General features: G+C 30.9%; 1 protein-coding gene across 1 annotated transcript in view; it reads left to right on the top strand.

Moving 5' to 3' along the window:
* LOC127701762 (exocyst complex component 2-like) overlaps positions 1 to 13,138 on the top strand; it is a 38,154-nt gene that overhangs the window by 18,153 nt on the left and 6,863 nt on the right. The window contains exons 9-22 of the mRNA XM_052205726.1: positions 272 to 417; positions 1,045 to 1,126; positions 1,666 to 1,768; positions 2,236 to 2,348; positions 3,129 to 3,194; positions 4,143 to 4,184; positions 4,996 to 5,123; positions 5,420 to 5,473; positions 7,791 to 7,954; positions 8,327 to 8,448; positions 9,585 to 9,658; positions 9,994 to 10,077; positions 11,097 to 11,218; positions 12,845 to 12,914. Of these exons, the coding sequence (XP_052061686.1) occupies positions 272 to 417; positions 1,045 to 1,126; positions 1,666 to 1,768; positions 2,236 to 2,348; positions 3,129 to 3,194; positions 4,143 to 4,184; positions 4,996 to 5,123; positions 5,420 to 5,473; positions 7,791 to 7,954; positions 8,327 to 8,448; positions 9,585 to 9,658; positions 9,994 to 10,077; positions 11,097 to 11,218; positions 12,845 to 12,914 (1,370 nt within the window). The remainder of the gene's footprint in view (positions 1 to 271; positions 418 to 1,044; positions 1,127 to 1,665; positions 1,769 to 2,235; positions 2,349 to 3,128; positions 3,195 to 4,142; positions 4,185 to 4,995; positions 5,124 to 5,419; positions 5,474 to 7,790; positions 7,955 to 8,326; positions 8,449 to 9,584; positions 9,659 to 9,993; positions 10,078 to 11,096; positions 11,219 to 12,844; positions 12,915 to 13,138) is intronic.

Raw genomic sequence — 13,138 nt, 5'->3', positions numbered from 1 at the left:
ATGTAGTTGGGTACAACATGTTTGTGAGTACTCAACCGTAATCTTTTCTGGGAAATTATGTATTAAGTTGACTGTATCAGCCTATAAATAAAAAGAATAACTATTTTTCAATTGAAATATTGAAACAAAACAACAAACCATTGATCATTTATTCATTACACACAATTTTCCATTATATTCCTCTCTAAATTTTAGATTGGTATGTGTACTTTATTTCCTTTTTACATTTGAAATACTAAGATGTTATTCTATATGTGAACTTTTGTTTTAGAGGCTAAGTCATGTGCTGATGGATTGTTCCAAGAAGTACTAGGACGGAAGGACAAGGCAGACTCTACTAGAAATGCACTGAGTGTTTTACAGCGATTTAAGTTCTTATTTTATCTTCCATTAAATCTACAGAGAAATATACAAAAGGTAATACGGTAATACATTATTATTTGTTGGATACCAATTTTCGTGGATTTCGTGGGTACAGGTGAACCACAAATTTAAATTTTCAACGAATTACAAATTTTCCAATGACTTTAGCAAAACCATGAAATTAAATATTCACAAAAGTGCAAGTTTTCCTCAATCCATGAAAATTGATACCCACGAAAATAAATGAATCCTCAGTATAAGTAATAAGTCAGATTTTACAGGAATTGCCCTTATTGTTATGACGAGACTTAAATTTTATGTTCTGTTAAATAGATATGGCTAATACAGATTGGAGCAAGGGATTGTAAGGAACATTCAATACACTTTCATAAGAATTATGTCTTAATAATGATATTCAAATCAAACATACATGACATATGTTGAGCTAAATTCGCCATTTACAAGTAATTTTTGCAAAAAATGTTAGCCATAACTTTACCTAAAAAGATATTTACCCTTATTAATATCTTTGTAAAAAAACTCTTGTAGCAAAATACATTTTTGGGTACAGATGTGACTAATATTTAAATATTAGTGACACTTTCTCAAAGTAAGACTATTTTCAAAGTGTCTTATTTTGCAGTTTTTTCATTAATTGATATCTAACACATATTTTTCTAGGGAGATTACAACATGGTTATAAATGATTATATCAGAGCCAGATCCTTGTTTGCTGATACACAAGTACAAGTTTTCAGAAAAGGTAATAGCTTTACTATATCAAACACCAGCACAAGTTTCAAACTATGAAAGAGTTGAAAGGTCAGTTATGCAAATTTTCTGAAAGTGATAAATTCAGATCTAATTTTTGTCTTGCCTGCTGCAAAATTTGCAAAATACAAGACATAGGGATGCTTCTCCAGTGGTGGTGTTAGCTTTTTGTATAAAGATTCATATTTCAAAACTGGAAAATCTGCAACTGGTATACAGATGCCTAATAATTCAAATTTCTGTCTGGCGTATTGTTGATTCATTATTATACGTTTAATACCAACTTTCATGGATTTCATGGGTACAGGTGAACCAAGAATTTCAATGTTCAGTGAAGTACAAATTTTTCCATAGACTTGTATGCAGGCTTTGGTAAAACCACGAAATTAAATATCCATGAAATTGTAAGTTTTACTCAATCCATGAAAATTCTACCCCAAGAAAATATAAAATGAATCCACAGTATGTATATTGTCCTTGACCTCATTTTCATGTTTCAATGACAGTATTGTATTTATTTTATATTTACAGTATACAAAGAGGTAGAGAAGCAGATAAATGAATTCAGAGACATGTTAAAACAGAAGTTAATGGAGTTACCAAACTCGCTGGAAAATCAGAAAAAATTAATCAAGTATGTATAACACATTTATGAATTCTTCAATTTGATATTTGCACATATATCACATTGTATACTTATAATTGAATACATTGTGTCTAAAGTAATTGATTCATTTAAAAACACTTAATACGCATGCTTTCACTTGTTTACTATAATACAACTTACATTTTCACCTGATTAATTTATTACTTGGAATATTGCTCTTCACAAAAACATCTTACAAATTAGATTGATTTTAAAGAGAGAGAGAGAGCATAACAAACTCAACCAAAAACTTGGGCAGAGTTCAGGTGCTCTGAAAGGATAAGCAGTCGCTGATGCAAGTAAAAATCTGGTATAAGTCACATTCCGTAATGTCACAAAAGGACGGGATTGTGTGTGCTCATATGTTCATGTTCTAAAAGTATTTTTGACCAAAAAAAATTGTTGCGAAATTGTTTACTGGTTAATGAACACATTTGAATCATTTTTCCCCTCAGATATTTGATCAGTTTAGAATGTAGTGGTGATCCTGCATGGGAATGCCTAGTTAATCAACAGAAATGGCTGACAACTATACTGCTACGTTGTAAAGAACAACATTTACAAGAAGGTAAACTAGTTATTTTATGATACAAAGCATAATTATGAATTAGCTGGGTTTCAGAAAGTGCAAAACGTCATTATGGTATTGTGATTTCGGGCCAGAAGGCTGGTTGGTTGACAAGAAGGGGATATGGGTACATACTTTGTTAAATCTTCTCCTCCTACAGTTTCAACCCAAATTCCATAAAACTGAACAGAAAAATTGCATTCATACTGAAGTGACACCTGGACCTGCTATTATGGACTTGTTTTAAGGAATATTTCTCAATCTTTAAAGAATGGCAAACTTAATAATTTTTTCTTGTTTGCTCTAAATGAAAAAAGTGGATCACAAACTTGAGAAATTTACATTCAGATTATTAACGAGAGTGATGCATTCATACAACAAGCATTATTATTTACATATATATACATACACATATCTACAAATTTATAACAGGAATCCCCCAAAATATCTGCTTGTATCTTTTATGATTGTATATAAGTTGTTTTTTTTATTCTATTGATAGTTACCAGCTTAAGCTATCAACATTTTATTGTATCTCAATTCATCTATTGGTTGGTAAATTGACCTTGAAATATTTTTGAAGGATATTTTACAGATCTATATACATATCTTGTATTTTTATGAAAATGTGAAATGTGAAACAAAGAAGCCTTTGGTAAAAAAAATAGGAATTGTGTTTTGAAAAATTTTGTTTTTTTGCAAAACCAGTGAAAGGCATCTTTGAGTTTATAGAATTATAAATCTGAAATGAATACAAAATACTACATTTAAACATTTCAGAAAAAGAGAGCCAACCAAATGGTGAAGTATTTGGCACCCCACAGAGGACATCAAATTTATCTAGGGGTAAGTCTGTATACAAATATTTGTCAAGGTTGCATGAAGTACAAAACCTGCATATAGTATGGGTATGGCCACAGACCACAATTAAATTCCTCTATTAGTTCTTTATAACGTTTTGTTTCATTAAAAAAATTGCACCATGCATTTTTGTCAAATCTTTTGTGTGTGTAATGTATAGTACTAGTCCAAAAATATATCCAAAATTCAGAAAGATTGAACCAATCACTCTTACAAATTTAGCCAATACACATCCATACGCCTATGGACAAGTCAAGAGATGCTCCGAAAACTGTAAATATCACCTTTTTGCACCTGGCCTACTCACTCTTTCCATATCAAAATCAGTTAAAATACAACATCCAAAAGTTTATTTCACCTCTCTTCTTTCATTTCCATCCAAAAAAAAAACTAAGAAATGAGTGAGGAAGGGAAAGAAAAAAAATTAAGAAAAAATACACTCTAATTAAAAGGAACTATATTCGTGGACAACGAAAAGCGGGGTCATTAATTGTGGTCTTGGGCCGTATGTTTTGTGGGTGGTATGTCACAGAAAAGTGGGTACCTGTTATGTAATTTTTCAGAAAAGTTTTCAAAAGACTACCAAATTTGTGTAGTCAGTTCCTCCTACAGTATTCAACTCAGTTTGAAGTAGGATGTTGAGTCGGAAAAGTTCATAAACATTTTAATAATAAAATTCAAACACAATTTCTGCAGTGTTTGTTTGCATTATAAAACTATGTGTCACCATCTGATGTCACACTGATTCTTATTTGCATCTACATGTATATGAGTCTTGAATTCTTCAATACAATGAATAATCTGAATGTGTTGCCATATTCAAATAGTAACTTATTTCCTCTGTTGATCTTTTTTGTGTATATACATAAGATGAAAGTAAATGCATATCTCCGTATTGATCATTGTTAATTATTGATGTTATTTTTTTTTCAGCAAAACCAGGAGATTCAAGCAGTTTGAAATTAGATCATGGTTGTAAGTGTTGAATTTATGATGTTCTTATTTATGTATCTTTAGAGAATCTTTCATAGGGTGGCATGTTTTATTGGAGAGAAACATTACAACAAAAAAATCATATTTTCATTAATTCTATACCAAAGCTTAGCTAGGTTAAGCATTTGCTGCAAAGGGTTTATTGTTAACATCACATTAAATATGTTGGAAAAGAAATACAAATATGAAAACTTTTTCACATTTCATGTTGGTGAAAATCATGTCAATAAATATATAACAACTCTTCAAGTTTCATTCATTGAAAAGGGATATCTATGATTTAATTTGAAAATAAACAAAGGTGAATTAATACAAAATAAATATACATAAAGTCACCCTTGAATGAGCGTAAATTTTGCCCAAAAAATGCTATTGATCTTTACTAATTTCAAAAATGTCTATAGAGGAATGCACAGATTAAAACAGGAATTTGAATAAATGATAAAAAATAGATCATGTGTACACAAGTTATTTCTTTTTAAACAAAAGGAACTAATGATAATTTTCCTAGAGCTACAGTGTTTTATTGATGGTATATTTTGTAGATGTTTTTTTTTTATTTTGCCTTCCGTATATGTACTGTGAATTTTAAAAAACTTGTGCACACTTATTATTGCAACAACAGACACTAATGCGATATGAATTATTGCGATTGCAAGAAATGCTGGATACAAATGCTATCAAAAGTTAGAATGTGAATTTTTATTTTTAAGAAACCTATTCCGTCGCATTTACGCAATAACAAACATATCTAAAATTTCTGATTTTACAGTAGACTGTTTATTTTTTTTAGCTTCAAAGTTTACAAATCCACAAAGAATAATGTATATAGAGGAATTATGTGAGATTCTGACTTACAATTTACCAGACCTGTGGAAATTGGGACAGGCATATTTCTCTGGAGCATTAATTGTAAAGGAGGTAAGAAATTAATGAACTTAAGATGACCGTAAACTAAAGTACAAACAATTCATGATACTACAATCCATTAAGGTCTTATAATTTTTGAGGCAATATTAAAGGAGAAGAGATAACCTGTCTATTGTATGTTGACATCCAAATGTCTTAAGAAACTTGGTTAATGGAAAGAGTTTAACTAAAATTCATTATACAAAAAATTGTTGCAATTACCTCCCTTACATCATAAAACTGCAAAGAATCTTTTGCAGTTGTTTTATAATTGTATACTGTTGCTAACTTGACATTTTATTTTACAGCAAACAGGAGAGAAGGCATTTAAAATAGATGTTTCTAAGCATAGTCAGTTTAAGGTAAGGTTTAAGTAGAACTGAGAAATAGCATTTTCAATATGTAAGATATTGTAGTGATAAAAGGTTCAAGGGTCAGGAATGATGCCATACATTGTGGTCATTATAAGGGAACAAAAGTAATGATGACCATTTTCAGGATGAAGTTAACTCTCAGCTATTATTATGACTCCATTACATATACATATACTTTTGTACATGTGTATGTGCACGTAAACATAAACTATTGTATTCATTAATTATATACAAATAACATACAGTTGAATGTTATAAAAGATTAATTGGTTTACATTTTGTCATTCAAAAAGCTGTCACAATTTTATTTAATTGTATTTGACCATTATTTTTTTTCTTGAATAAATGAAAATGTTTTATACTTTCAGGAGTCACTTTTTGATTCTCTTAAAGAATTTTTAGTAAATATCTTGAGGTTCCATTTACCTTTGCAAATTGCACACACATTCCTATTGAAAAACGAACGCACAGCTTTATAATCACACAATGTTGAAATCCTTGCATTACAATCTGCTAAAATAAATATCTGAAAAGATGAGATGTTGCACATTATTCTTAATTTGACAGTCCTCACAGACTCAGCAGCTAAATATCAATCAATTATTACATTAAATGCCACATGATATGTCAGTCTGATTGGTTGATATACTTAGTCCAATCTTTTTGTCTTTTATCTAATTAACAGATATAATGATCAGGAAGTTTGAATTCATATACAATATTTCTTGTGATAACAAATTTTTGGTAATTCAGGAAAATTTATGTTTTTGTGGATACTGTATATGTACTTTTTGCTTGTACTTATTTTCGTGAATTAGGTATTGCAGATGAATTTGTATTTGTTTAATTATGTGGTATTGTTGAAAATATCAAAACATTAATAACAGACTTTCTGTTTTTCTTACAGTGTATTTATAACCCCGCTTTAAAAAAGGGGGTATACTGTTTTACCTCTGTCTTACCTTCCGTCAGTCCGTCAGTCCATCCGTCCATCCCATTAATATTTTCGTCGCATTTTTCTCAGGAACTACTTGACAAGGATTTCTGAAATTTGGTTTCAGGGTTTATATAAGTAAGTTACACCGTGTGATGCGTTATCAGATTCATCACTTAACAACTTCCTGTTTACCAAACTCTTGTATTGTTTTACACATGATAGCCAAGTTGAAAATTTTCGTCGCATTTTTCTCAGGAACTACTTGACAAGGATTTCTGAAATTTGGTTCCAGGGTTTATATAAGTAAGTTACACCGTGTGATGCGTTTTCAAATTCATCATGCAACAACTTCCTGTTTGCCGAAATATTACAGCGGGGGTATCATCAGTGAGCAGTAGCTCACAGTTTTAGTTGTTATTTATGCAAAAATATACCTATCGTGAAAGGAGTATGGCCACAAAGGCCTTAAATTGGCATTAGAAATCAAATTTTGATATACCACATGTAAAAGCCCATATATTTAGGATCTTAAATATGCATATTTAGATAAACCCAACACTTTTGTTGATTTTTGCTTGTTTTAACAATGTTGACAGCTTCAAAAGTACCATAATTTACAAGTTTTTAGCCATATTTTCTTTCTGTTTATAAGCATTTGTAAGGTCTATTTACGTCTGATAAACATTGGCCACACCTTTCAACCAAAATAAAATCATTATATAAAGATGTATATTGGTCCGATACACATCCTAACAAAAAGTTATGGTGGTCCTTGCATGTGGCCAACATCGTTTGAATCAAAAAGTATAAAAATTGAGGCAAACATTAGACAAAGTTACTATAAATGCTTCAAAGAATGTTTGTTTTGTATCTGTCCGATATTTTTCGATATTTTTTCATCAAATTTTTATTTGTATTACTCTTCGTGAACCTACTGCTTTGTGTAAATACCTACAACAGGAAAAAAATGTACATCTGCAGATTTGATTTTTGGTGTTTTTGTTATTTCTCCGTACAAGAAATTTGTATTTTGTTGATCACTTAAATGTGTGATTAACAATACCCATGAAATCTATGAAAATAAGTACTCCCTTACAAATATGGTTAACGCATAGACGTTTTACAAGTCCTAATGTTTTCTTGCTGGTGGGTCCCCTTTTACAAAATCCTGGCTCTGCACCTGATAAGTACCCCACAAATATTAATAATTCCATGGCTAACAATTCCTAGTGTGTCAGTGTTTTATAATCTTTTGAATGCTTATGATAGTCTAAATGTATTGTTTTTTGAGAATTAGAATTGTTAACTCATGTTGTAGTAAACATTAAAGTTGTTGTGATTATAACATATTTTGATAAATATTTTTAGCAAATGATAACAGATACCATTAGTTTATTCTCAAACCTGGTGAGAGCAGCTTTCCTACCACAAACTTTACCTGAAAAAATGTCAACAGACGACATTACCAAATATGGTCAATGGAACCAAGATATCCCAGGAGACTGGTTACCATCTTGTGTCAGACATATTCGGTATGGTGTACAATTTTCATAATTTGTATTTACAGCAAGAGATTTTCGTATTTCATGATATTCACAGCAAATAATATGTTGATAAAATAACCAAAATGTATAAATTAATAGAGATATTTGAAGAAAAAACATTACTAAATAACTGAAGAACAAACTATTTTTTTTTAAGTACCTTACAATTTCATGTAAAAATTGATTACTGAAACCACAATGCATGCAAAATATTTTTTAGGCTTTAAAGAGTTCTTCTAAAAAAATAAACAAAATTTGTTCTACTGTTGTTTCAGAAGTTTTAGGTGTTCTATGTCCTATGTAAGAGGACCTCATTCAATGATTAATTATTTACGACTTGATTTGTTCATTCTGTTTTAGGAATTGTGTTGGTTCCCTGTCCTTACTAGATTTACCAGGGGAATCCCCCACAGTAATAAATGACCTAGCTTTTGATATGAGGACAAACTGTATGTTCACTCTATTAAAACAAGCAATTGCAGGTTAGTCTAATAAATGACTTTTTTTTGTCAGTACTTTTGATGTTTTTGCCCAATGGGAGACATGGGGATTTCAATTTTGCAGCAGTGGGTGCATAAGCATAAATAATTGTATAAAGTTTGATATTTCAGGGAGTCGAATACCTGAATGTTTAGTACCTTGTATTCAGATGCTTAATGTCTCAAAGTTTTGGTCTGTTTATATGTCCATTGCCTTCGACCTCATTTTCATGGTTCAATGACTGCTTAAAGAATGTATAGTCTTTTGTCATGTGAATTTTCTCATGTTTCTCTACTATAAATTTCTTTTTAGTGAAATTTATTGAAATATAAGACATCAATGTAAACACACTCACATTAAACCTACTGAAAAATGGACACTCCATAAGATTGAGTCAATGGAACATTACTATCAAGTAAACAAAATTTATCAAAAGGAATAGACCGCCTCAGTGGACTTTTCAAAGGCTTTTAAATTGGTATTTGCTGATTCTCCGCTTAGCATGCAGAATTAAGGAGTAAGAGCAGAGACTGCTCGGAGTTAGAATAATGTGTCTGGTAGGGTGATATGTCTTCTTGCAGACTGTTACCTTGAAACTAGCACATTAAAAATTCGGCTGAGCGTGTCGGTTTAGTACAAAGCAGGGTAAATATTCATATTTCATTAACATGTTCTTGTCCTGAATATGCATTTACATTTGCTGCTATTGGTTAAACAGCCATCATCATCATCATTATCATCAAAAGGAATAGAAAACTTGTCCTGATATTCATTGATTTTAGTTTAATAGAAAAACAAAGGATATGGTGTATCCATCCATGACACAAAATCAGTACATGCACAGCAAAAACACACGAAAAGCAAAGGAACAGTGCTTTTATTGGCAGTTTATTTAGTTTGCAGATTACCATAAGGAATTCTAACATCAAAGTCAAAATAGGGATATAACTCAATATTAACATTGATTATTAAAGAGGGACTTGGGGTTTATAAAATTTCTTTGTATATTTAGAAAAATCTGAATTGTTTATAGATAATGACATTGTATCTTCTAGATATCTGAAGGTATTACTTAAATGTTAGGGTGTTTCTAATTAAAAAAAATAGCACAGATGTATATTTATTTGTTTAATTTTAGACATACAACAGCTTCACATTAAAGAAACATGGATTGTAGAAAGGGATGATGAATCAGGGGGAACAACCCAATTGGTAAATATCTTTTCTATTTCATCTGATTTCAAATCAAGGAAGTCATTATTACATTAAAAAATACTATGCAAAGACAACTTATCAATGGTTTGAATTGTTTATTGTTGGAGTTACTATAAGAGAATTTGAAAAGGATACATCTGAAAACCAATAATATAATTTTTATTTCCATAACATTTATGTTACAGCCAGCATTATTTGAGAACATTGTTAATAACAATAACATTTATGTTACAGCCAGCATTATTTGAGAACATTGTTAATAACAATAACATTTATGTCACAGCCAGCATTATTTGAGAACATTGTTAATGAGAATAACATTTATGTTACAGCCGGCATTATTTGAGAACATTGTTAATGAGACTATCCAGCATCTGCATGAAGTTGTTGTCCAGAATAAACAGGGGGAACCAGAGGTAGGAACAATTTATTACAAGATTATTCGTATATCATTGACTCGTTAATTCCTTTTCAAACCTGTCTAAAGGTATTTTAAAATGTTAGCTTATAAATACTTTTCCTTATTTTAAAATAATGTATGAATTTAGATGGTGATGATGATGGATTGCTGCTCAACATCCAGAGGCAAGTTTTACATGCATATCAGGACTAGAACATGTTAATGAGATATGTGAAAATGATAAACCCTGCTTTGTACTGGAACAACACACAGAACCTGATTTTTAAGGTGGTAGTTCACAGTCCTCAGGAAGACAGATCAGCCTACTTGAACAGATTACTGTTAATTCAGAAATTATTGTGTGCATTTATTATTGTGATTTTTGAAGAATGAATATAAATGCAAGTTTAATTATTGGGATTTAAGGATAATCTCCATACAGATATATGTATCAGATATCAGAACCCAAGTTATTATTGTGTTGCTCACCCAGTCACATTATTGGCATTAATAAAAACCTCTCAATAATTTCTGAAATCAAAGTATTCCAAGCCAACCCTCTTTACTCTTTGATTTCAGAAATTATTGAGAGGTTCTGAAATCAAAGTATTCCAAGCCAACCCTCTTTACCCTTTGACTCCTATTCTGATTGCTCATAGAAGAAACAGCAAATACCAATTTTCAAGTATTTGGTTTGACCAAGGTGTAGATTGAACCCATAATCTCCCATGTTCTAATTGGGCACAATACCACAGAAGGGGTATATGAATTTATAATATAAGAAAGGTTTTTTTTTTATTTAGATTTTTGTTTCACATTGAGGGTGAATTTTTTTACCGTACGAGGCATAAGGAAACAAAGTTTTCCACTCAGTGTGAAACAAAAATCTAAATTGACTGTAATGGAACAACATAAAACACCAGAAAATAGTGTTTTTATTTTGTTTAAGAGGAGACTGAATGTATTATTTTGAAACACGTATGATTTTAAAATTACTTCTTCAAACATAATTGGTCCATGTAATTTTATCTTCAGATATTTGGTCAAAGAACAGTACAGAAAGATTCTACACAGTTGTGTTCAGAGTTACTACAAGCATTTGTACCATGTTTAGATTGTTTAGCTTTTACTCCTGTAATGTCAGGAGGATCATCCAGGTAAGTAAAATGATTTGTAAGTGTTATTCATTCCCTTTCTCCTATGCTGTTTAATTTTCCTCAGTTTTGGTATGTTTGTGATTTCTAACAATATGAATATCATATTTTAATCATCCACACTTTTAGTCCTTGATCACCAAAAATCTTGATTTTCTTTGTCAGTTGCCATTTATGTTTACATGTGCGACTTGTAACCGAGGAGTTGTCTCTCTTTTACCAATTTTGATGGCTATATGAATTTGCTTTGAAGTAAGTAGGGCGGCGATTTTCAAAATTTTTAGCGACTTTAATCGTCATTTGGCTGTCAAGATCACACCCTGGATATGTCATTATTTTTATTATCTACTTTCTATGTTAGTCCTCATTCATTCTCGAAAATCCAGTTCACACAAAATTTGGACATGAAAAGGACCATTAGATAAATATCACTGAGTCAAGATTTTTTGTGCTGTTCAGTTTTTCCAGAATAATATCCCTTTGATATAATTATACCCCCGCTTTAAAAAAGGAAGGTATACTGTTTTACCTCTGTCTGTCCTTCCGTCAGTCCATCCATCAGTCCGTCAGTCCATCCATCAGTCCGTCAGTCCATCCGTCCGTCCCATGAATATTTCTGTCGCATTTTTCTCAGGAACTGCTTGACAAGGATTTCTGAAATTTGGTTTCAGGGTTTATATAAGTCAGCTATACCGTGTGATGCGTTTTCAGATTCATCACTCAACAACTTCCTGTTTACCGAACACTTGTATTATTTTACACATGATAGCCAAGTTGAAAATTTTCGTCACATTTTTCTTAGCAACTACTTGACAAGGATTTCTGAAATTTGGTTTCAGGGTTTATATAAGTCAGCTATAGATGTGTTTTCAGATTCATCACTCAACAACTTCCTGCAGGGGTATCATCAGTGAGCAGTAGCTCACAGTTTTACTTGTTTTTCCTTCTTTTTAGTGATGTAACCTCCATCTTGTCCTTGCAAATAATGGTGTGTGGTTTAATGTTTGCCATTGTCATATTGTAATAAATAGATGGGTATACATGTCCGAATTTCTAACCTTTAAAATTAATTTTGGGCACCTTTGAAAAAAAAAAAACAGGGTTAAAGTATCACTTGTCTGTAATTTCTAGTCATAAAAATATCAATTATTGTCAATGGATATCTCAGTTTTTATCTTGTTATATATGTCTGTTATCCATTGGTAGTCTCTGTTACATTTATTTACCAATTGTCTAAATTGTAGGTAGGTAACAGCTTGAAATATGATATACTGTTAATTCAGAAATTTTTGTTAGGTTTCATTAATGCAAATAATGCGACTAGGCAAGAATCGCAATACTAAGAACAAACATTCTGATATTTAATGCAAATACATATATGTATGCAGATTTTTCTGAAATAGCAATAATTAATCGAACATTTTTGTCCATTCTTCAAAAATCGCAATAATAAATACATGCAATAATTTCTTAATTTGCAGTAGATATTTATATTTTTTTTTTACTATTTCCCAGTATAGATCTCTTTTCTGATTATGTTATGTTGTTTGGTTGCTAACCTATTGATGTATACCATGTCTCCTTTTATGCATTTCCAAAGAACTTCTTTTAAACATTTGTTATTTACAGTATAACAGACGACTCAAAGAAAAGATTCTCAACATCTAGTATGGACTTCGAGGAACATTCCCTACAGTTTGTAAGTAAACTTTGGTCTTAAAATACTAAATGCTTTTGTTTTGCAGAAAGATACCAGAGTGATGAATTATTTTTATATTTCAAATTCATAATACCACCCTGCCAAATTTCTTGATTTATCGAAATACCCTACGGTAAATATGAAAGAACAATTTTGAACATATTTAAATAACTGCAGCAATCTCTAAAGCGTTATTGTCATAGGAGGTTTTGCATTATATTTGT

Source organism: Mytilus californianus, unplaced genomic scaffold (genome assembly GCF_021869535.1).
Source record: "Mytilus californianus isolate M0D057914Y unplaced genomic scaffold, xbMytCali1.0.p SCAF_5, whole genome shotgun sequence".
In the NCBI taxonomy this organism is placed as follows: domain Eukaryota; kingdom Metazoa; phylum Mollusca; class Bivalvia; order Mytilida; family Mytilidae; genus Mytilus; species Mytilus californianus.
Note: the sequence above shows the minus strand (reverse complement) of the source record. Positions and strands in the feature narration are given on the sequence as shown.